This window comes from Pempheris klunzingeri, chromosome 6 (genome assembly GCF_042242105.1).
Source record: "Pempheris klunzingeri isolate RE-2024b chromosome 6, fPemKlu1.hap1, whole genome shotgun sequence".
Lineage (NCBI taxonomy): Eukaryota > Metazoa > Chordata > Actinopteri > Acropomatiformes > Pempheridae > Pempheris > Pempheris klunzingeri.
This window is the reverse complement of record NC_092017.1, coordinates 15841121-15862186: the sequence shown is the minus strand read 5'-3', so window position 1 is coordinate 15862186 and position 21066 is coordinate 15841121. Positions and strand designations below refer to the sequence as shown.

Here is a 21066-nt window from a genome sequence, read left to right as displayed (position 1 = left end):
CAAGATGAAGAATTAGAGCTTTTGTTTTTCATTTGTATCTTAAATTACTGATTGGCAGTTACCTATCCAGTTGATCTGTTCACTTAAATGAAAAGAGAAAATATTTTAGATCAAACTGAGACATCTGTCAACAAATAATGATTGCTAATGCCTCTCATCTCAAGGAATCACCTAGCTGGTATTTTCATGCCCTTAAATCAAATTAAAAGTTAACTTTGAAAGATAACATCATTTTCTATGTCTGCAAAGTTGTTTGTAACTGTTCTGCCAAAAGTGCTGCATTCAGGTCTCTAAAAATATGCCTGACAAATGTAATTCACTCTTCCAAATTATGGATTTTCATCACATCACTTTGTAATGTGAATTCTTGACTGTTAGAACTGACTGGATATTATATAATATATTATAATAATATATAATAATAACTCATGAATAGCCCATAATAGTGGTGTTGTTTTAAAGCTGAGCATGACGTTAAAAAAATCCAAAAATATGGATAATTAATGAAAATGGCCAAACATCCTGAAAAGTATTGTGAAATCTGGATTTCCACACATTTATTTTACACATATAATCTTAATGTCTGAGATCTCAATAAAATGTGTTGCTAATAATTTTCTAATAAGATCCATTTTCTTTTAACAAAATTAGATTGTTTCCCCTCTGAGCACCTTATTTAATGAATACACATGTGGATAAAATTACCTAAAAGTTTTGCATATGTAGAAATGTTTCCTTGTTAGTTAGCTTAACCTTAACCATAGCTATTTACTGTTCTTATTGTTTGCCAATAATAATAATAATGCTTTTAAGACAGATTTAGGCAGTAATTGCTAGTCATTGGTCAAAATGATGAAGGACGCTAATGCAAAATATGAATCCTATAAAATCAACAAACAGGTCTTTCCTAGTGAATAAAATAAATGCAATGTATGACCTACGATGTACCTACGATTTACAACCGGTACCTGAATGCAGCATTTCACCCATCAAGTCAGTTGTTTGGGTATTCCCATATGACATGAACGCAGCACCAAACGACAGCAGGCAGAGGTGAAAAGTCTGGATCATGTTTTCATTCCAGCGGAGACATACGTGAACGACAAAGTACATTGTAAATACAGACCAGCAGGGCGGTTAGCAGAGCACGTCGAGGTTCTGTCCGCAAAGAGAAGACATCGATGTTGTTGTTAGCCAAGCAGCTAGCACAAGCTGAAATTTGTTAGCTAGCTAGCTAACGGAGGACCCTGTTAGCTAACGGCCACCATCATCGCTCCTAGCCAGCTGTGCATCGCCCTGTCTTCCTACGATGGGAAACGCAGCTACTGCCAAGAAAGGCAATGAGCAAGAAAGCGGTGAGCACCTGAAAACCACCCGGCTAGCCTGTTAGCCATCAAACGTCAACGTTAGCTGTTGTACAGCGTGAGCTTGCTGATCATGAAGTCAGTGGAGAGCAGCCTTTAGCAGTTGTTGACCAGTGTTAGCAGACAGCACAGGGATAGGGGCTGCAGACAAGAACCATCTTTGGTAGGGCAGTTAACAAGGTGTGTTAGCTCAATAGGAAGGATTTCTGTCCGCTTATCTCACTAGGAAACAGTGCCACTGATGATGCCGCTAGCTAATTACTGAAGGTGAGCTAATGACAGTGAGGTCCCCACCATCCTGTTGATGGTCTCCCACAGCAGTGAATGTAAAAAAAAAAGGGTCCTTGACTATACGAAATGGAAGCTTTTCTAATTGTTTTGCTCTGTAGCGTTTAACTGAAGTTACCAAAGGCGTTACTGTGTGATTAATTTCCAAATATCAGCTGCCTGGATTCAGATAACATCAGCAAACATTAGTTTCCTCCAAAGCTGCAGTTCAAGGCCTAGTCACTGCTAACAACAGGTACCTGATAACGACTAAGGCTGACCAGAGGGCTGCTTGATGTGGCTAAACCAGGCTAATGGTTTTGATAAAGAAGTGCTTTTTCTAAACAAGAGCTACACTTCAGTTTCCATCCAACCTGCTTAACACTGATGTGTCAGGTCTGCTGTCTACAAGTTTACTGTAAATCTAAATGTTATGCCTTGATCACTGCTTTCTTACAGTGGCATGAACCTGTTCTGTTGGTGCTATAACATCATGGAAAGATAGTTCCTTTCCTAGTCAAACTGCACCTGTTGAAAAGCAATTTTGCAATCTTAAGTGCTCCATCAATCTCCTGAAAGCGGTAGCCAGAGGGCACGCTGTTGTGTTTAATGTGTATTTGTCAGTGATGACCAAGGTAATCCACTAAACTGTGCCGTGCCTAGTGGTTTGTCTGGAGAGTACTGATCTTGACCTGCTTTCTGATTGGCAGTAGTCCATACTGTCTCACAGCTTTGTGACTCAAGCCACCTGTAGTTTCTGCAGGGAGGGGCTGAGGGTTGTGTACAGTAACACTGTGATGCTACATTGTTAACAATCAATTCTCCAGAATGTCCCAAACTGGTGTAACTCCAAAACAAATCCACATTGCTGACACGCAAACAGTTTTTAGAAAAACTGTGAAGTGAGGGTCAGACAGTAAGGGTGACTTTAAGCAAAGGGGAAAGGTCTGCATTGTTCAACTTTACCACCAGAGAGCACAATAGCCTGGAGATATCCTCTCTCTAAGTCAGTCAGTGGGTGTCACAGGCCTACAGCTTCCTTATCAGCACCCTGAATGCACCACAGCTGTGCACTGTTTTTGACATGAAGTTAAGAGGCTGGCCTTTTTGTGTGCTTTGCGAATTTTGTATACCCGTGTCAAAATAATGTCACCATCTGCATGAGAGACTAATAGATGTTTTCAAATGACACTACACATGGAAAAAGTAGACAGTGCGCCGTTGGCCGCAGAAACTGAAGCACAGTACCTGAACAGGAAGCATGACTTTATGTGGTTAGCCAAGCATTGCTGTGCACTTGACTGCAAAGAGGAAGCTAGTATCACTCATCGGTCTTCAGTCTGAAAACGGTTACTTTGCCTGTGAGCCTATTCACTCACACATTAAGAAATTTCTCTCGAAATGGCCCAGGGAAAGGATCAATCGTTCGCCAGCCGCCTTTTTCACAAATATTGTAAGAGTAGCCAAGAGCAAAGAGGACAAGAGAGTGAGGTGCCTCGAATCTCTGAGTTCACCATCATGTGGGATAAGTTGAGTAAGTGTGGTGTTTTGCTTTTACACTTAAAATGTGTCCGCCGCCATCTGCAGCTTTGAGCAGGATGAGTCGCGGCTTGCATCTGTAGTTCTTGTTTGCAAGAAAACTGATTAAGATGGAGCTTTTAGAATAAACCAAGCGTATTAATCTAAATTGTACGGGCCCTTTTAATGGGTTCGATAAGCTGTTATGTATTTTTCATGGTTTCACAAGGTTGTTCAGATATCCATCGTTAGTTTGGCAGGTTTTAAAACTTCAAGCAGCTGCCCGATTTCACAACCTTTGTCGTATAGAGTCTCTCCTTATTTTCCTCATCAGGTTCACATTTGCTTTATTTGCACACATTCTTGATCCACCAGAGACATCAGTAAAAGCAGCTTAGGCATAACACTTAATAGAACAGGCCATTTGTGGTGCTTCAGTCGCTTACATCATCTTATTATCTCTGTCCTGTCATTTTTGTGTACTGTTTGGCAAGTATGAAATGTGTTTTTATGTGTGCTTTTTACAATGTCTTTTCAGTCACCGTTGTTTTATATTCTTTGTGACGGATGTTTGTAGTAAAACAAAAAATGTTTCAGTGTAGGGTAGTGAAGACCTCCTCCAATACTGGTAAGAAAGAAAAAAGAGAAAGTTAGGTCTAAATACTGACTGCCTACTGTGAAGAATCAAACCTCTGTGAACAGAATTATCCGCTTATTGTTTAGTCGTAAAGAACAAAAAAATCTTCTTAATGGAGAAGCTGCACAGCAGTATATAAATGCCCTTTACTGTTGGTTTTTGCTAGTTTTCAGAGACAATAAAAGAGTAAGAGTCTTCCAACCAATATAATCTAGTTGTTTCACTGTAGAATAATTGAATCAGGTTTGCCTTCTGTCAGGTGTTAGGGGTGCCATATGTTGTCTCCTTCAATGTCATTTTGTTGTGTGTTGCATTTAATCCACTTGAATATCAAATGTTCTCGTTTTTAAGCACTTCATAAATGTTTCTTCCTCTCTTTCTCTTCTCCATCATTTCCATCCGTGTGGGTGAATGTTCCTGCAAATCCTTGGTGAACTGTAGAGACTTTTGGTATGCTCATTTTTCCATGAGCCATCCTAAGTCACAGAGAGAAGGTTTAGCCCGCAGTTTAGGCCTGCCTGCGTATTATCCAATATCTAAATATTACCACGATTGAGGTCCTTTAGGATAGTCTGTTAACATGCAGTTTCCACACAGCAGTCCTTCAATGCTATCTATGCATTTAGATCAGCAACCACATACCAGGTGCGGCACCAGCTAGACATTAGATACTTGCCATGACTCTGTGACTTTGGACATCTCATGTCTGCTGTGACTTTCACAATGCACAATGTCTTTCTAATGCCTGCACCGTGGTCTCAGTTGTGTTCTGCATTTTGTCTTTTTTCTCTGCCCATTATTACTGCCTCCCTCTTTTACTCTCACCTACTCCTGAAAGGGATGCAGAATAGCTTGTCTTTAAATTGGACAATTCTGAATAGTCCACAAGCGCTCTTTGCATCACTTGATTAATTGAGATTTCCTGCTTAGACGTGTGGTTTTGAGTTTTGTTTAGGAGGTATTTTTTGCTGTTTTGTCAAGTATAGTCCTGCATCCCCAGTGATTGACTTTTGCCTGACCTGAAAATGCATTTGTTTCCCTGAACGTGTGAACTGCCTTTGTTTATTTTTCCTGAACAAGTTAAACTGCCCCAGTTTGGTATTTCCCTCAACATTTAACCTGACCTTGTGCGAGTACCAAAATGCTAATTGTTAAATCACACTTGTGTCTCTTTTTATAGTGAAAGAGTTCTTAGCTAAAGCCAAAGAAGATTTTTTAAGAAAATGGGAGTGTCCTCCACAGGTAGGTTGTTCCATATGAACTTTCTTTTCCCTTAAAGTTGGACTCAACTGTTTTTCACGAGGTACAATGATCAGACTTTTTGTATGATTGCGCTTCCTGGCTCAGATCTTGTTTACTTGAATGCCAGCTGATTGCATAATTGTACTTTGTCAGTAAGAGGCATTTATTGTAAAAACATCTCCATCCAGCTTATGTGTTTTTACTCTGAGCTACATGGAGGCAAAATGTCCTACCAGTAGCATCTATAAAAGGCTGCAATTACACCAAGCTTAAAAGCATTTGAATCAACAGTTTGCTATCTCACTTCCACTGATAATGTGTTTCCTCAGAGCACAACGGGCCTGGATGACTTCGATAGGTTCAAGACTCTGGGCACTGGCTCATTCGGGCGAGTCATGCTTGTCAAACATAAAGAAACAAACCAGTTCTACGCCATGAAGATCTTGGACAAACAAAAAGTAAGTGTATGGGTTTAAAGAAAGCAGTCGACCCATCTCACAAGAACTGGGGTCATAAACTAGGGTAGACCGTGAAAATAAACTGCTGCATGCTTGACAAATGTTGTGAGTACATAAATGCGGTGCATCTCATAAAAGGAAATGGAACGTTTCCTGTCATGCAACACCAGCATGTTATCATTGAAAACCTCAGAGGCGCTTCGCATTAGAGTTTCGATCTTTTAAATACTGATATGAGAGTCGTAGGAGGAGCTTAGCGTGTCCTCTGTGAGTTGGTCACGTAGCAGTGCTCTGTTCCCTTGAACTTCTCACCGTTACTTTAAAAGATTCACTGTCTAACTTTCCCTTTCAGCTGTACTGCTGAGAGACTTTCCTTTTTACAGCGTATGGCTGCTCACTTGGCTCCCTTAACACCTTGCATGCTGAATTTTTATTAGTTCATCACACAGGTTTTAAAGGATTATTCTGTATTTTTGCTTTTTTTTTCTTATCCCACGTGCTGTTAATCCTGTACATTTCACTTTGCTGCTGACCCATTCCCAAAGCGTGTCATCCATTTACAGCTTTGTTAATGTGTTTTGCTGCGTTACAGTAGCCATTTTGTCTATTTAGATATTTCATCACAGTATGCAAATGGACTTGCAGTGACTTGAAACTTGCATGATATGCAGTCGGTCATACATCACAGTAACTGTCATGGCCAGGTGTTATATCATTGTGTGGTAACGCAGTTGAAACAATGGATTAAGTCAATGTCTGACAGTCTGCTGTGCTTCCTAGCTTGTTTGATTTTCTCTCGGACTTGAAAGTCACCCACTGAACATCAGACTTTTTAAACCAAGAACCTAACAGAAAAGGACTTTCCATGATGTCTGTGTTTGCTTGGTCTTTTGGCTTTGGTTTTCTGACAATATGGCTTGTGGATATAATGCCGTTGAGCACCTGATTCTCAAGTCCTGTATGTCCACCAATTCATGAATGCACCAGACCGGCAGACTTTTCAAAGTAATTGCACGTTGAACCATGCAACGATTACAAGGATAAAACAGAACATGATGTTCACTCTGGTGGATTAGCTACGGTGAGCAAGTTTTAAGTCTGCGCACGTCGATTTTCACACTTTACTGAAATAAAGGTAAGACAGTAGCTGACTGGAGAGTCGGGCAGACACACTTAGAAAAAGGACGGCTCATAACTGGGCTAAAACATGCAAAAACCATCTGTGTGCATTACCTTTTTCAACTGGGCATACAGAGCACTTTTGAATGTTTGTGTTTGCTTCATGTCGTATTTTGTCTATTATGTAACATACACACTCAATCATCAAGAACATACTATCCTTGATGTACCTTATGCACTTAAAGCATATTGTGCCACGTTTTCTCAGGTGGTGAAGTTGAAGCAGATAGAACACACACTAAATGAAAAGAGAATACTACAGGCCGTCTCCTTCCCCTTCCTCGTCAGATTGGAGTACGCTTTCAAGGTACGCGCCGACACCAACTAGCTACACTGTTACCATATTACTGGTGTTTTTATATGTTTCAGACAGGAATCCTAACGCTAACCTAGCAGACCGTTTGTGTTCACCTTTCACAGTGCTACAGTTGGTACAGTACATCTCCAAAATAAGCAGCAGAAAAACTCAACAGTGTAGACACCCCCATGTAGTGCTATAATTTAGTCTGAGTGGGGTGTTTTCTTTCCCAACCTGAAGAACACTCATCATTTAACATGTGGTCAGTTGTTTTGCCCCTGCTTAAAGGTTTCTCGCTTTGATTAACAGGACAACTCAAACCTCTACATGGTGATGGAGTATGTGCCCGGTGGAGAAATGTTCTCACACCTCAGGCGTATTGGAAGGTTCAGGTATAGTATACATAGAATTAAAAATTTTATTGTAAATTTTATTTCATTTGGAGTGCTGTGTCAGTATACTAATATTTGGACAAAGACTTGCCTCGTTTTCACTTCGCTGACTGTGGTCTAATAAAGTCATAGCGGAAAAAGCTTGAACGGGCATCATTTTAAGATGGCTTTACAATTAATTGTTGAGTTCACAGGGTTTTCCCTGCTTATCTAACTCAAAGGTGTGCCACCTTTTCATTATTGGCTGCTACGTTTTTCAACAAAATCACCAAAACTATTGTGCCGTTTATCAGCAGCTGCTTTGACACCCTAGGTTTATCCTTTATGCAGTGTCCCTGGTGTGGCAGTGCACGTGCCAAATATCATCACATTTCCTGCGTTGAGCCCAAAAACTCTGCAAGTCGTAGCATGTGGTCATGCATCTCTCAGTTTTTTGTGTTAAGATGCCCACTGTACTTTCGGGGGTTTTCATTCCTAGATGGATGAGTTTATAGGATTTTTTTTTGTTTGTTTCTTTTCTTCTCTCTTTGTTGAAAACAGCAACATGACATTTGTTCATTACAGTACAACTAACAATTTTGATATGTCTCAAGGATTTGAAAAAGTCAGACGATTCATTTTCAAATTGTTCAAAAACAAGGAAAAGGAAGGATCTTATTAAACATTTTAAGAAATGGAATAGAGCTCAGAGAGTGAGATGTGCACAGAAAGATGCCGCTATCTGCGTCTTTTAATTTTTTATTTTTTTTTTTTTTACTCCTGTCAGAATTATCACTCATTAGTCACAACCTTTGTTTTTCATCTTTTTGTTCCATCTTAGTATTAGATTTAAAGCCCAGCAGACACCACATACCACATGCATCCTCAAGCCTTTGCCACCACTGTTTCACAAAAATCCAGGCAAAACCCTGGTACATATAATACACCAATGTCTAACTATCTACTCTGCCTTCTTTCAGTGAACACCATGCAAGATTTTATGCAGCTCAGATAATACTCACCTTTGAGTACCTTCACTCCTTGGACCTCATCTACAGAGACCTGAAGCCTGAAAACCTGCTCATAGATCAGCATGGTTATATCCAGGTACACAATCTACGTAAAGTGTACAATAGAAAAGTACACTGAATGGGGAAAAATTTCAGTCATCAACAAGTTCTGTCTGTGAACTATTAGTTGTACCCTGCTGATAACTGAGAAAGTAATGACCAGAAACACTTTTGTTCTGAGGTGTAGTAAATGATAACTTTGCTTTTATGTACTTTTCTTATCATGCTCTTGTTGTTTCAGGTCACAGACTTCGGCTTTGCCAAAAGAGTAAAAGGCAGGACCTGGACATTGTGTGGAACTCCTGAGTATCTGGCTCCAGAGATCATCCTCAGCAAGGTGAACCCTTTATACCGAACACAGCCCACATAAATGTTATTAATGCACTTAGAAAGTATTACAACAGTCACCAGTTTTTCATCATTTCGACTCTGTATGTACTCTATGTCATATAAGTCATATGATGTAAAAGTGCAAGAAAAAAAATCTCTTTCTTTAGTTATTTCTGACTGCTCTGTATTTCTTAAGGCTTTGTGACTATTACTAGTCGTTATCCAAGGTCGTTTTTTATGGTTAACATTAAGCCAAGAAACCAACCTACAGCCTTTTGAATAATAATAATAATATTTTTTCATCTCTGACTCTTTCAGGGCTACAACAAAGCTGTGGACTGGTGGGCACTTGGAGTCCTTATCTATGAAATGGCTGCTGGTTACCCTCCCTTTTTTGCTGATCAGCCTATCCAGATCTACGAAAAGATTGTGTCTGGCAAGGTATGCTGAGATAGTCAAGTCTTAAAGTCATTAGATCAGAGTATATTTTAGAGTATATTTTAAATATTTCATTTCTCTGCTTGCCTTTTAACCCCAAGCATCAGCTTGGCGTTGGGTCTTCAGTGTTTCTTATGGCTCGCTACATACTGTAATTACACATAGTAAATTAAATGGGTGAAAACTTTTGTCTTTGAGTTGGTCATGCTCGATAATCCGTTCTGTTTTTGCTCCTGCAGGTGAGATTCCCCTCTCACTTTAGCTCTGACCTGAAGGATCTGCTGAGGAACCTGCTCCAGGTAGACCTGACAAAGAGATTTGGCAACCTGAAGAATGGTGTGAATGACATCAAAAATCACAAGTGGTTCTCCACAACAGATTGGATTGCCATATATGAGAGAAAGGTAAAAATAAAAAAGTCTTGGGTCTGGACAGACATGAATGCAAACTGGAACTTGTCTGGTTGGCTGAGGCATAAAACTATGAGGCAGTAATTCTTGTTTACCACTAAAGCTAATATTTTGTATTTGTTTTAAGGGTGGAAACACTTTCTGTGTTAGCGGCTATGATTGATAGGGCAGTGACAACAATACTAATAATCATGTGTTTTGTATGAATGAATTTCAAGACCACCAATTAAAATATTTATAAAAAAATTTCAACCAATGTCAGTCTGGAACCAACTAATCAGCACATCCTGAGTTCTAGATATCTTTGTAGGACAGCCAAATGACTGAGTGGTTAACTCAAATAAGCACTACTTGTAGTACTTTACCAAAACAGGATTTATATTTATTAATTACCAAACTCTATTCTTAGGTTGAAGCCCCCTTCTTGCCAAAGTGCAGAGGACCAGGAGACACAAGCAACTTTGACGACTATGAAGAAGAGGACATCCGCGTCTCACAAACAGAAAAGTGTGCAAAAGAGTTTGCTGAGTTCTAGGGAGTGGGCAAGAGTCCCATCAGGGCTCACGTGTTTTGGGATATTTGCACTCTCCTGAGGGTTAAGGTGGAACAGAGGCCGTCACGTGTCCAAAACAAATGCCTCGTTCCTTCATTCCACACAGCTGAATGAGGTCCTTCTTGCCATGATCCTGCGTGCAGTTAGCACTAACCTATACACAGGCACATTATGCAGACACCCCTCGTGCTGCAACACAAAAATACTAGACCACGTTCTCATGTTTTGTCCTTTTTTTTTTTTTTTATTTCTATCTTTGCCACTTTCGAATAGCCTCCCTCCTCCTTATTTCAATTCAAATAATTATTTGAATAGTATACCCATTTTCAAGTGGCACAAAGAGTGATTGATTGTATTAGCTGGTATTGCACTTATTGTGATTTAAGCTTTTGGAAAATAGAAGGGATTTTTTTTTGTTTTTGGTTTGAGTTTCTAACATTGAGTTTTGCCAGTTATGTGTCGTATGTTACACACCCGAGTGTGTTTTAGGGTTCAGTTTATCATTCATTAATCATGAACACTTGAACATTAACCATTATTCATCATTCTGTTGTCCTTAAGACCTAGAACCGTGTATTTGTGCATTTAGAAATATACATGTATGAGACATAAGATTTTATAACACTTTGTGTTGTTAAAGCATGACCAAAATTCAAACCAAGAAACTGATGTTTAGTGAAGGAGAAACAACACTGATGACTTCTTAAAGCTTCTGAGCTTTGGCACTCGGGCATTCAATTCTTAAGGAGATGGATCAACAGTGACAAGTGTTATTATGAAGCAGAAACCTGTCAGTGCTGTATTCACTGATCAGTTGTAGCATTGTTTTATCCATATCCGGTCACAGGACATTTCCTTTTACCTCAGACTAGGTGTGGTATTAAATGAATGGAATGAGATGATGTATTTTTCAGGTACAACTCTGTTTAACAAGAGAGGAAAACTTAAGGGGTTCAAGTATGTCACTCCACACAACAGGTCATCTGTCTTTGGTACATCCAGAAATGTATGAAGTGCGTTGACATGGCATTTTTCAACAGCTGAAAGCTCAGTTTGTTAGATTTTCTTGAATATGTTGTTGTGGATGCGAAGCAGTGTTGGTTACATGGACGCATCTTGTCCAACCTGGGTCGTTTTTGTTTTTAAAAGCTTAACTTTGCTTTAGCAGAGCACTCGGAAGTCATCGTGTAACTGCCATATATGTTTTATTTTCATTTTTACTTTTGCATGTTTGTTACGTTTGTACAGCAGTGTCACAACAAGCTAATAGTTCCCTCAGAGTGTTCCCATCTTTTGTTGTTGTTCTGTTACCTTTTTGAGTTATTTCACAGCCTGGGACAATGATGCATTTGAGGGGCAATTTTAATCTGAGTGACATATTCCTCTGCATAATCCCATGAAAGCAAAACTAAATCATTAACCATGAAATAATAACAAAACTGAAATATCATAACCTTAAAGTATTCATTCATCTTGGTCACTACTTGGTTGAAACATATACTTACCTCAACTATAGCTTGTAGTCTCTCTGCATCATTTTTTAACCAATTTGTACACTGTGATGGAGCAGTATTTGCTCATTCTTCCTCTCAAGTCAGGGCAGTTAGAGAACGTTAGTGGACAAAAATGTTGTGGTCTTGTTACAGATTTTCAAAGGGAATACGGTCAAGAGTCTGGCTTATGAAGAACATTTTTTTTTTCAGTGTAAACCACTCCTGTTAAGTTATTGTCTACACATATTTGATTCATAATTTCTCCCCTCAATGGAAACACAGGTTTTATGAGGGATTTTTCTATACTGGGCACCATTCTTTTCCCATTAATTCTGACATTGATTCTGTCCTTGCTGCTGAAATGTAGTCCCTGCCTCCTCACCGGCGTCACAGGTAGACTCGTGTATTTAACAGGGGGTTATAGAGTCTGTATGTCAAAGGTTCAATACCTACAAGGCCAAGGTGTCCACTTGTTGAACTTCCTAATGTGAGAAAAGCCCTGCCGCTGTGATCCCTTGACTCCTTAGAGGGAAGTTTGTCTCTGCCATCCACATCACAGTTTGGGGTCATTTCTGCAGGTTGGACACTCAGGGTTGTGGGGAAATCAAAGTTTTCCATTTCACATGTTGGAAACAATAATGCATTGTTCACAGTCTTTCAATTCAACATCTCTTAAGTCTTCTGAAGTTTTAACCATTATTTGATATGGTGCTCAAGTGTTTGTAGGTGAGAAAATGCAATTTAATCACGTTCAACAATCTTAGACAACCAAATGTGAAAAAGGTTTAGGACTGAATGCTTTTTTTTCAAGGTACTGATGTACTGTATATGGATATTGGCTATGCCTGAATTTTAACTTTGTTTCATATATTGAGCACATGATGTGACGTTTTATTTAGCCCTTAATTAATTTCAAAAGGCACAACAGTTTCTTATGCTATTTTTATTTATATTAGAGATGTCTAATAAAAGTACATTTTAAATGTTTAAACTTGCATAGTTCTCCGTATATATATATACATATATAAAGAGACTCCAACTGTTTTATTCACAAAAGTGTTAGAAACAGTGAATATATTGGATTATTTATTTGTACAACTCTTTTGTTCATTTGCCCTTAAACATTTATAGAAATGATATTACCCACAGTTAATACACAATGATGCCTCTCATGCCTATTTAAAAATCCTAGCCTTTTTAATTTAACTTTTTTCTTTCTACCTTTGTTTTTTTTTAATTTTATTTCTGTACTTAGGAAATTAACTGCTTTAGAGGGGATCCAACATTATTTTCCCAGTCTGACGGTGTGAACAGAATGTAATTGCAGAATCGATGACATCGTTTTTTATTTGGACAAACTCTGAAAACTACACCTGGGGAAATTCAGCATGTTTCAATTCAAACTGCTTGTGTGTAAATCTTCCCAGAAAGTATGTAGGAAATCCACAGCTCTTCTTATGTGTCCTTTAACCCCCATGTGTGTAATGATGTTTGTCATATTTGATGTAAATGATGGCACTTTTCCCTGAGCCACTTCACACTCCTGACCGAAGGAAATCCGTTTATGAGTTCTTCGTAGCTAGTCACACATGCCAGTATGGGATCAATAATCTGAAATGTGTCTGTATTTAGTTTGTGGGATATTTTGCACATCATTTAGACGGCCGACACGTTTTTTCCCACCCATATTTACTTGTGTTTGCAAGGGGAATATACTTTGCTGTAGCAGATTTTATGTAACAAAGGATATGTCACTATAATAAATTCTTTTTATTAAAAACTACAGTTGTTGGTGCTCAATGTGATGAGAAATACTGCTGCATGTGTAGTGATTGCGGTGATGTTTTTCATCAGGTGTCTGTTAATGCTACAAACTACAAACTGTGGCTTGAAAGCGGGTGGAAAGACTACACTTCCCATGATTCCCTGCTGCCGTGGGCGAAGGAAGCTAAACCGACGAAGAAGGGCTAGTTGGCTTTAGTTGATTAAATCTTGATTTTATCTTATTCATATCGCCTTTTATTTATTTGTAAAATATCTCGGTGATTAGACACCTTTTTTGTTATCTAAAACACGTCTACAGGTCGGACGAGCTGTTGTTGTCAAGCAGGAATCATCTAAAATAAGGTAACTGTTAAATTTTGTATTAGCGAACCCAGCTAACTATCCCTGTTAGCTTAATACGAAATACGAAGAGACAACGATTAAATATTCGCTATCGTCATGAACCGTAACGTTATTTCTCCAATGTGCTGCGCTGAATTGCTATTTTTAACTTTAATTTTGTGCGTGGCAATTAAGGCAATTTCACGCTGTGTGTAACGTTATTCTGCTATTTTTTTAATCCAGCTAACAACGTGAGTTTTAGGTCGTCGCTTTCACACACTGCACCTCTACCCGCTGTCAGCTATTGACACAGCAACGTTACCAGCGTCTTCCTCGCTCCTTAGCTATATATTAGTCATTACTGCTCTTTTTATTGTTCAAATGATTGTACTATTTTACAGTCATTGCATTGAGGACATCCATTGAATGCCATTCTGCGAAAGAGAAACCATGATGGTGTCTGAGCTGCCAACCCACTGAGGTCTCCGACAGCAGACATCTGATGAAAACTAACTCTACAGATTGTAAGAGACTCATTCAGACTCCTCTGGCGTACAAAACTTAAAACCATAGGGGCTCAGTGAAAACACAAGCAGGCAAACGACAACATGGTTTATGCTGAACGCATGTTTTGTGACCAATCACTGTGTAAACTCACATAACATCTCCAGATCCAGATCAGTGTAAAAGATGCAAAGGTTTTTTAAAGATTCCTAATAAGCCAGGCTGATTATCAGGAAAATGTGTGTAAAATGATGCACATACCATCAAAACGTGCAGATTTTAAAGTGGTTATAGAACAAATCATCTTGAATAAGAATCAGAAAGAGGTTTACTGCCGATTTTTTTCTTTTTTTATTGCATGTTTATTGCCTAGTTCTGCAAAAGTCAGAAGTATGAATAACGTATTGAATTTGAATATTTTATTAAAATTGCTGGAGAAAGCAACTTCTGCATACACAGCGCACTTCATGTTTGTGTAAATGTTTTTGCCTGTTTTATAGGGCTTTTTGAATCACGTATAATTTTCTTTTTTTTGCTTAAGCCTTTAGTCTATCACAAATGTCAAAAAATATTGGAAAAGTGCCCAAGGTGAGGGAAGATATGTTGAGCTGAATGACAGGAATGTGTGTATAAACTGATGCACAAACTACCAAAATATTTATTTCAATCAGTCTTGGATTTGAATGTTTGGAATTTGATTATTGTCAGTTTTAACAACTGGAACAAGTAGCTGCAGAATATACAGTGAGGTGAAAATAATAGTTTGACAATTAATTTATTTAAGGTACATTTTGTGGCCTGTTTTAATTTAATATGTGATTTTATTGTGTTTATTCATTGCATTGATTTTTCTTTTTTCTTTTTTACAGCCGGTATGGAAGACAAGGCAAATGGCTCTGTTGACACCAAAAGGTATCGTCTCTAATTAGTAAAAAAAAAAGAAATTGTTTATTGAAAGATTTGAACGAATGTGTTTCAGTTTAGTGTGTGTGCACATTAAGGTGACTCTGTTCACTGTGACCCCACAGCCCCGTGGAGAACGGTCAGCTGCCGGACCCTGCTAACTGGGGGGTCGCCGACGTCGTCAATTACTTTAAAGCTACAGGGTTCGAGGAGCAAGCCACGGCTTTCCAGGATCAGGTTGGAGTGCTCTTCCTGCTCAAATTACCTGCCAGATGATTAAAAACACACTAGGATGTCGGTCAAATATTCCTCTCTCCACTTGACAGGAAATAGATGGCAAGTCCCTGCTCCTGATGACGCGTAACGACGTCCTGACGGGGCTGTCGATAAAGCTCGGCCCGGCACTGAAAATCTATGAGTATCACGTGAAACCCCTGCAGACTCAACATCTGAAGAGCAACGCCTCGTAGCACCACAGGCCACGCCAACCCCCACCTCAGTGACAATCATCGTGTCAGGAGACCCCAGGTTAGCTGCCACTTCACAAAGACTCCTCTGGCCACAGTGGCACCTTAACAGAATTTGAATGCTGTATGTTTTTATAAGCGTGGACCCAAAAATGGGTTGCACATGGAGTCCACTCAGCTGTTTACCCTTTCAGCCATTCTTATTTCTGCTGCTTGAGATATGTATTTTATTTTATTTTATTTTGTGTGTTTTATTTAAAAGCAGTAAATTTGGGGAGAATACCCTGCAGGTATGATTTTTGTGTGCGTGTGTGTGTACGTACACATGTGTTTGTGCGTGTGTGCAAAGTGAATTAACCTACATTGGTTTAAAAAGATGTATTTGTATATAAGATGATATATAGTTGAAAACTGTGTATGTTCTGTTGTACCTGAACACTTTGATAAATGCAGACAAAGATTCTGATGCATCCCATTTTGCCCTAGAGTCAGTTTTTATGCTCTAAACTGCGCAGCTGAGTCCACGAGTCGTCCTTAGCATGTAACAATGAAGCATTTTGTTTTCCCAGGCACAAGGAGCCAACCGAAAGCCTCTTTGTTCCTGCACACCTACATTATCTTGGCTCAAGTTTCTTGATATGAAAATATTTATGTGTATATATTCTTACCATGTTCCTACCTGTGGTGCTTTCAGCCTTGTCACAAAGACAACTGTATTGAGGTGTGTATGACCAATGTATATGTGAAACATAACACTGGAGTTTGAATATCTAAATCAAAGATTTGCAATAAATGGTGCTCTTTTCTCACCAAAGAACAATGTTAGTTAATTAATTTATTGATAATGGTTTAATCTTATGACATTTTCCACTCATCTTCACATCACATGGCCAAAAAGCTTTGGCCAATTTGTTCTCAGATCTTAAGGTTAAGGTTTACATGATATCAGATAGACTTCTGTGAAATCTATTATTCAGATTGATGTGTGGGTCACAACAGCAGCATTTTCTGGATGTTTGGTGCCTTCACAGCCTTGCTCGCTGTTTCCTGCGCACCGTCCCTGTGATGTTGCCTGAAGGGTTGTCCAAGGGAAGAAGAACCTGCCAGAGGAAACACACACACTAGTAAACAAGTATTGTCATACCTAGACAGCTACAAATATTAGCTGTGATAACAGAACTTACTTCGTCTTTGTTCATGATCCCCATTTTCGTCATGTCTATGATGAAGTAGTGCTGGTTGGGCATGATGATCTCGATTTCATCCACCTAAAAGACAGAATACTTATAACCTGGGCTTCTTTAATCCGACTTAAAATTTAATTTCAGATTGTTTTTAATGGATGATTTACAAAATATGCTTTGTCCTCGAGGCATTAATTTCCTCATCTGTACCATACATGGATTGTGTCGCATGTGATATGTGTGTGTATGTTGTTTGGAATATGTGCTATATAACAGATTTTTAGAGCTTTGACATAAATCTTATGACCTAACGGGCAAACTTACCTCAGGAATTCTATCCAGGACCAGAACCTGCGTTTCATAAAGGGTTTTCTGCACAGAGGGTGAGTACTCTCCACAATCGTAGGGCCCAGCAAACTTCTCAATAATTGTCTCCTTTACACACTTCCTACAAGGATATTTGAAGTATGTCATTATACTTTTAGGATCTTTGATATATGTCTTAGTCATGTGAATCAGGAGAGATTTTCCTTCTTTTCTGTGTTCAGAACCCATAAAACACAGACTCCTACAGCTGAGGTGTTTAGTGCAATGCTCTCCTTCACAAGTCTTAAACAGATAATTACCACGTAGAGTCAAAGTCGACGTCTTGAATCTTGTTGTAGCGCCATCTAGCATACACAGAGGTGCAGAAACATCTGTCCTTGGCCTCTTGCAGAGTAGTGAAGCGGTCTCGGAGGAAACCCTCAAAACCAGACTGGGTGGTTTTCAGCACCTTCATGTCCCTCACGCCACTGTGAACCACTGGGATGCCTGTGTGGAGTCGGTGAGACATCAGGAAACACGCTGACAGTCTGAACAGAGCAGACACACGAGGCGGCAGACTCCCCCCATCACAAGCCTATCATCAGTGACATCTGTGACATGCAGCAATGCTAAGAGCTTAGCCATAGTTTTAGATCCTATAGTTTATAGTATTTACACCACATACAAAGCACAAGGGATTTAATCAGCAAGCCTCAAGAGTTAAAAGTGGACACATGGTATCCAATTACCCCACGTCATTTTTCATATGCGTACTATTAAACTATACTAACTATACTAACTACTACGCTAGTTAAGCCCTTCAGGATGCCACAAGATGATATATTGGGTATCAAAGCAGATCTGAGCCCAGATCAGTTGTGATCAAGCTCTGTGTGAACACCTACTTTAAGTACAGTCATGGTTTCTACACAGGCAGATGAGGAGATGGTGTGTGTGTGTGTGTGTGTGTGTGTGTGTGTGTGTGTGGGTTTGCTAGTTTAGATTTTGTGTTTTACAAAAGCTTATTTGTAATCTAGTATTATTGGTTGTAGTGTTGGTTTCAGTTATTTTGCCGTATGGGGTATTTGTAAGAGGTGAGATTCATAAAGATCAAAAATTTTCTGTATAATTTTAGTTTTAGGTAGTTTTGTAAACACACAGTACAGTTTCAGTTTCAACATTGTTTTGCAAAGCTTAATTGTTATTTTTATTTGAGTCAGCAGTAATGTTTTTTCACATCTAGTTTTCGTTATTTCATTTTCGTAAACATTTTGTAAACCTTGGACTCAACTGGGCAAACTGGGCCAGCAGCACTGCGCGGGGCTTGACTGGTGAAAGGCTGGGCTTTGTGCAATGTGTGTGTGTGTGTGTGTGTGTGTGTGTGTGTGTGTGTGTGTGTGTGTGTGTGTGCTTACCATTGAGATTCTGTTCAACATCACAGAAGCGGCAGGCTTCTGGGCTGTAGATAAATGCATGAGCATGCTGTACCCCGTTCTGAAAGAACAACGACAAACTTGGTGAAAAATTTCAGATTATATCAACAAGATAAGGTGTAAAGGTCAATTTATGGTGCAGCATAAATAGTTTGAATAAAGAACATCTTATAGTGAGATAAGATAAATGGGGGTTTTTTTTCAGTTCTTTTCCTGTTCATGGCAGATATCATGGCAGGAAAAGCACAGGTTTAACATTGATGATGGCAGAGTCTCATTTACTGCACTTTACCTTCTCCAGCCGTCTCCACGGAGCCTCCACCATGTGAATTTTGGCCCTCAGCACATGGGTGAAAGAGGTCAGGAAATGATGACAGACATCCAGGGAAAACTGCTCGATGGTCTTTACCTTAACAGATGCATAAAACATAAAAAGCGGAGTGACAGGCTGTAGGTAAAACCATCTCAAAAAAGACTCAGTAAACACATGTAACGGTGTTGTTTCAGATGAATGGGAGTGTGAAGCGAGTGCAGACTAAAACTAAAGTCCTTACAACAGGGTATGTTTACCCTTGATTTTATTTGATTAGTGTGTGTTTGAGCTGTGTGCTGACAGGGGTCACAGCGGAGTAAAAGAGGGGCCATTTTAGTGAATTATTACTTGAGTTGAGTGAATTTTACAAAAAAAAGTTTTGTATTGCTCTCAGCTAAAACTGTATTAAGACTCAAACCTCGGACGTCTGTGCAGCTTCATCTAGTTGTTTAATGCTAAGTGTAAACAACGCCAATATCCCTATAATATAGGCCGAGGCCCTGTGAAACAAAGGTCGCACCGATTATTTCCAGAGTTGGAATGTAACTAAGTACATTTACTCAAGTACTGTACTTCAGTGCAATTGTGACAAACTTTATGTACTTTACTTGAGTATTTTCCTTTTCCTCTACTTTGTACTTCAGAGGGAAATGTTGTCCTTTTTGCTGCACATTTATTTGATGCCTCTAGTTACTGGTTACTTTTTACATAACAAAACATGTGATGTGTTTATATGATACAGTTCTAATACTACTAATCTACCCAGTGGTACGCAAAGTATCTAAAACTGGCACCAGGCTGATGGGCTACAACATTAAAATGTTATTTGTTAGTAGTAAGTAAATTAAGTAGTAGGTATACAGAATAATACAATTCTGCATTCTACTGGATACTTTTATTTTTGATGCTTTTATTATATTTTGCTGATAATGCTTCTGTTCTTTTACTTAAGTACATTTGAATTCAGGACTTTTACTTGTATTTTTAGTCAGTGGTATTTCTACCTTTACTTAAATAAAAAAAAACTGACTACTACTTCCACCACTGATCATTTCTTACTTAATTATAACAGCTTCTCAATTACACAGTGTTTAACTTCTACTTGACTCCTGCAGTGTGCTCCTTTGTGGCCTAAATAGTTCCCTTATTAGAAAAAAAATTTAAAAAAAAGCTTCAGCTCTTATAGAATAAGGCCCTGAAAGTTTTAGACCTGCACTTGTAGCTGTGACAGAAGTGTTGTGATATGGGGGTCAGTCATTTGTAACTCTGTCCCATGTGGAGGTTAAAGGCTGCGGTATATCGACACCTACCCCCTTGAGCTTGGCCAGGGCATGGACGGTGTTCTTGATGGTGTCGGTGGGGATGATATCTGAGTTGTCTCCTTGTAGGTAATCCTTGCGTGATTTGAGTGTGAGCTCCACGTCAGCTGTCAGCTCGATGATGGAGTGGTGGCTCCCCTGTCTCCTGATGACCAGCACCTTCACTGAGTTCTTGCCGTAGCCGGTTCGCACAAACTCCACATTCTACAAACATAAGGATCAGATTACTGACATGCTGCAGTTCAGCTGTTTCCAGTGATGTAAACAGGTGTTTTATGCCTTAAATATATCCTTTATGATCGTTTAAACTGCTCATTCAAAAGATAAATCTGATATGTTATACTAGTAGAGTTTGCTGATTTCTCTGGATGTTTATTTTCATGAGACAACTGGTGAACTTGTTGGACAGATCAACATTCATTGTGATACAGTTTGGAAAATCCTGAGCATTAACATCATCTTTCAAGATACATGGAAAATGAAGTCATGTTCATGCTGTTTATATTTCAAATATAGTAGAAATAGTATTTAAAGACAAACTCCAGTGTTAAATAAGGTTTCTTATAGTTGAATAAGGAAAAACTTGTCCTGTGTTTTAGATATTGTTTGCTATGTATACCGTAATAAATGTTTACCTGTTCTGAAGCAGCTGCCATGGTATCTTCTATTCCTTTACCTGCTTTCTGTCTAGCCTCAGTCCCTGCCACCCAAACAGGTTCCTACCACCGGAGGAGGATTTTGTAGAGAGGGTGATGCAACCTTTGAACATTTGACTGAACTTATGTCAAAGTGAAGTTCAACCTGTTTTACATGTAGCCTAAAGCCTGTGTAATTACATTTTAAGCAAATGAACACACACACACACACCCACACAAACAGTTTTGTCCTGCTTTATTGAGGCAC

General features: G+C 39.1%; 3 protein-coding genes across 4 annotated transcripts; 2 read left to right on the top strand and 1 right to left on the bottom strand.

The window, feature by feature from the left end:
• Positions 1-1039: 1039 nt before the first annotated feature.
• prkacba (protein kinase, cAMP-dependent, catalytic, beta a) lies at positions 1040-13428 on the top strand. Of its 2 annotated transcripts, none has more exons than XM_070831659.1 (10): positions 1040-1355; positions 4967-5028; positions 5358-5486; positions 6874-6972; positions 7273-7355; positions 8315-8441; positions 8646-8741; positions 9053-9175; positions 9412-9576; positions 9992-13428. In XM_070831659.1, exons 1-10 carry the CDS (start codon positions 1310-1312, stop codon positions 10115-10117), a joined length of 1056 nt encoding a protein of 351 aa, XP_070687760.1. In that variant the 5' UTR covers positions 1040-1309; the 3' UTR covers positions 10118-13428. The 2 variants fall into 2 exon arrangements, with proteins under 2 accessions (XP_070687760.1, XP_070687759.1); XM_070831658.1 differs by lacking the exon at positions 1040-1355 and adding an exon at positions 2982-3165.
• Positions 13429-13575: 147 nt separating this feature from the next.
• On the top strand, positions 13576-16398 carry samd13 (sterile alpha motif domain containing 13). Its single transcript, XM_070832601.1, has 5 exons — positions 13576-13755; positions 14136-14258; positions 15108-15150; positions 15267-15378; positions 15468-16398. Exons 2-5 carry the CDS (start codon positions 14237-14239, stop codon positions 15609-15611), a joined length of 321 nt encoding a protein of 106 aa, XP_070688702.1. The 5' UTR covers positions 13576-13755; positions 14136-14236; the 3' UTR covers positions 15612-16398.
• A 63-nt stretch (positions 16399-16461) lies between these two features.
• On the bottom strand, positions 16462-20819 carry uox (urate oxidase). Its single transcript, XM_070832803.1, has 8 exons — positions 20799-20819; positions 20155-20367; positions 18824-18940; positions 18514-18592; positions 17419-17605; positions 17117-17240; positions 16793-16876; positions 16462-16708 (listed from the first exon to the last, which is right to left on the bottom strand). Exons 1-8 carry the CDS (start codon positions 20817-20819, stop codon positions 16634-16636), a joined length of 900 nt encoding a protein of 299 aa, XP_070688904.1. The 3' UTR covers positions 16462-16633.
• Between the last annotated feature and the right edge of the window lie 247 nt (positions 20820-21066).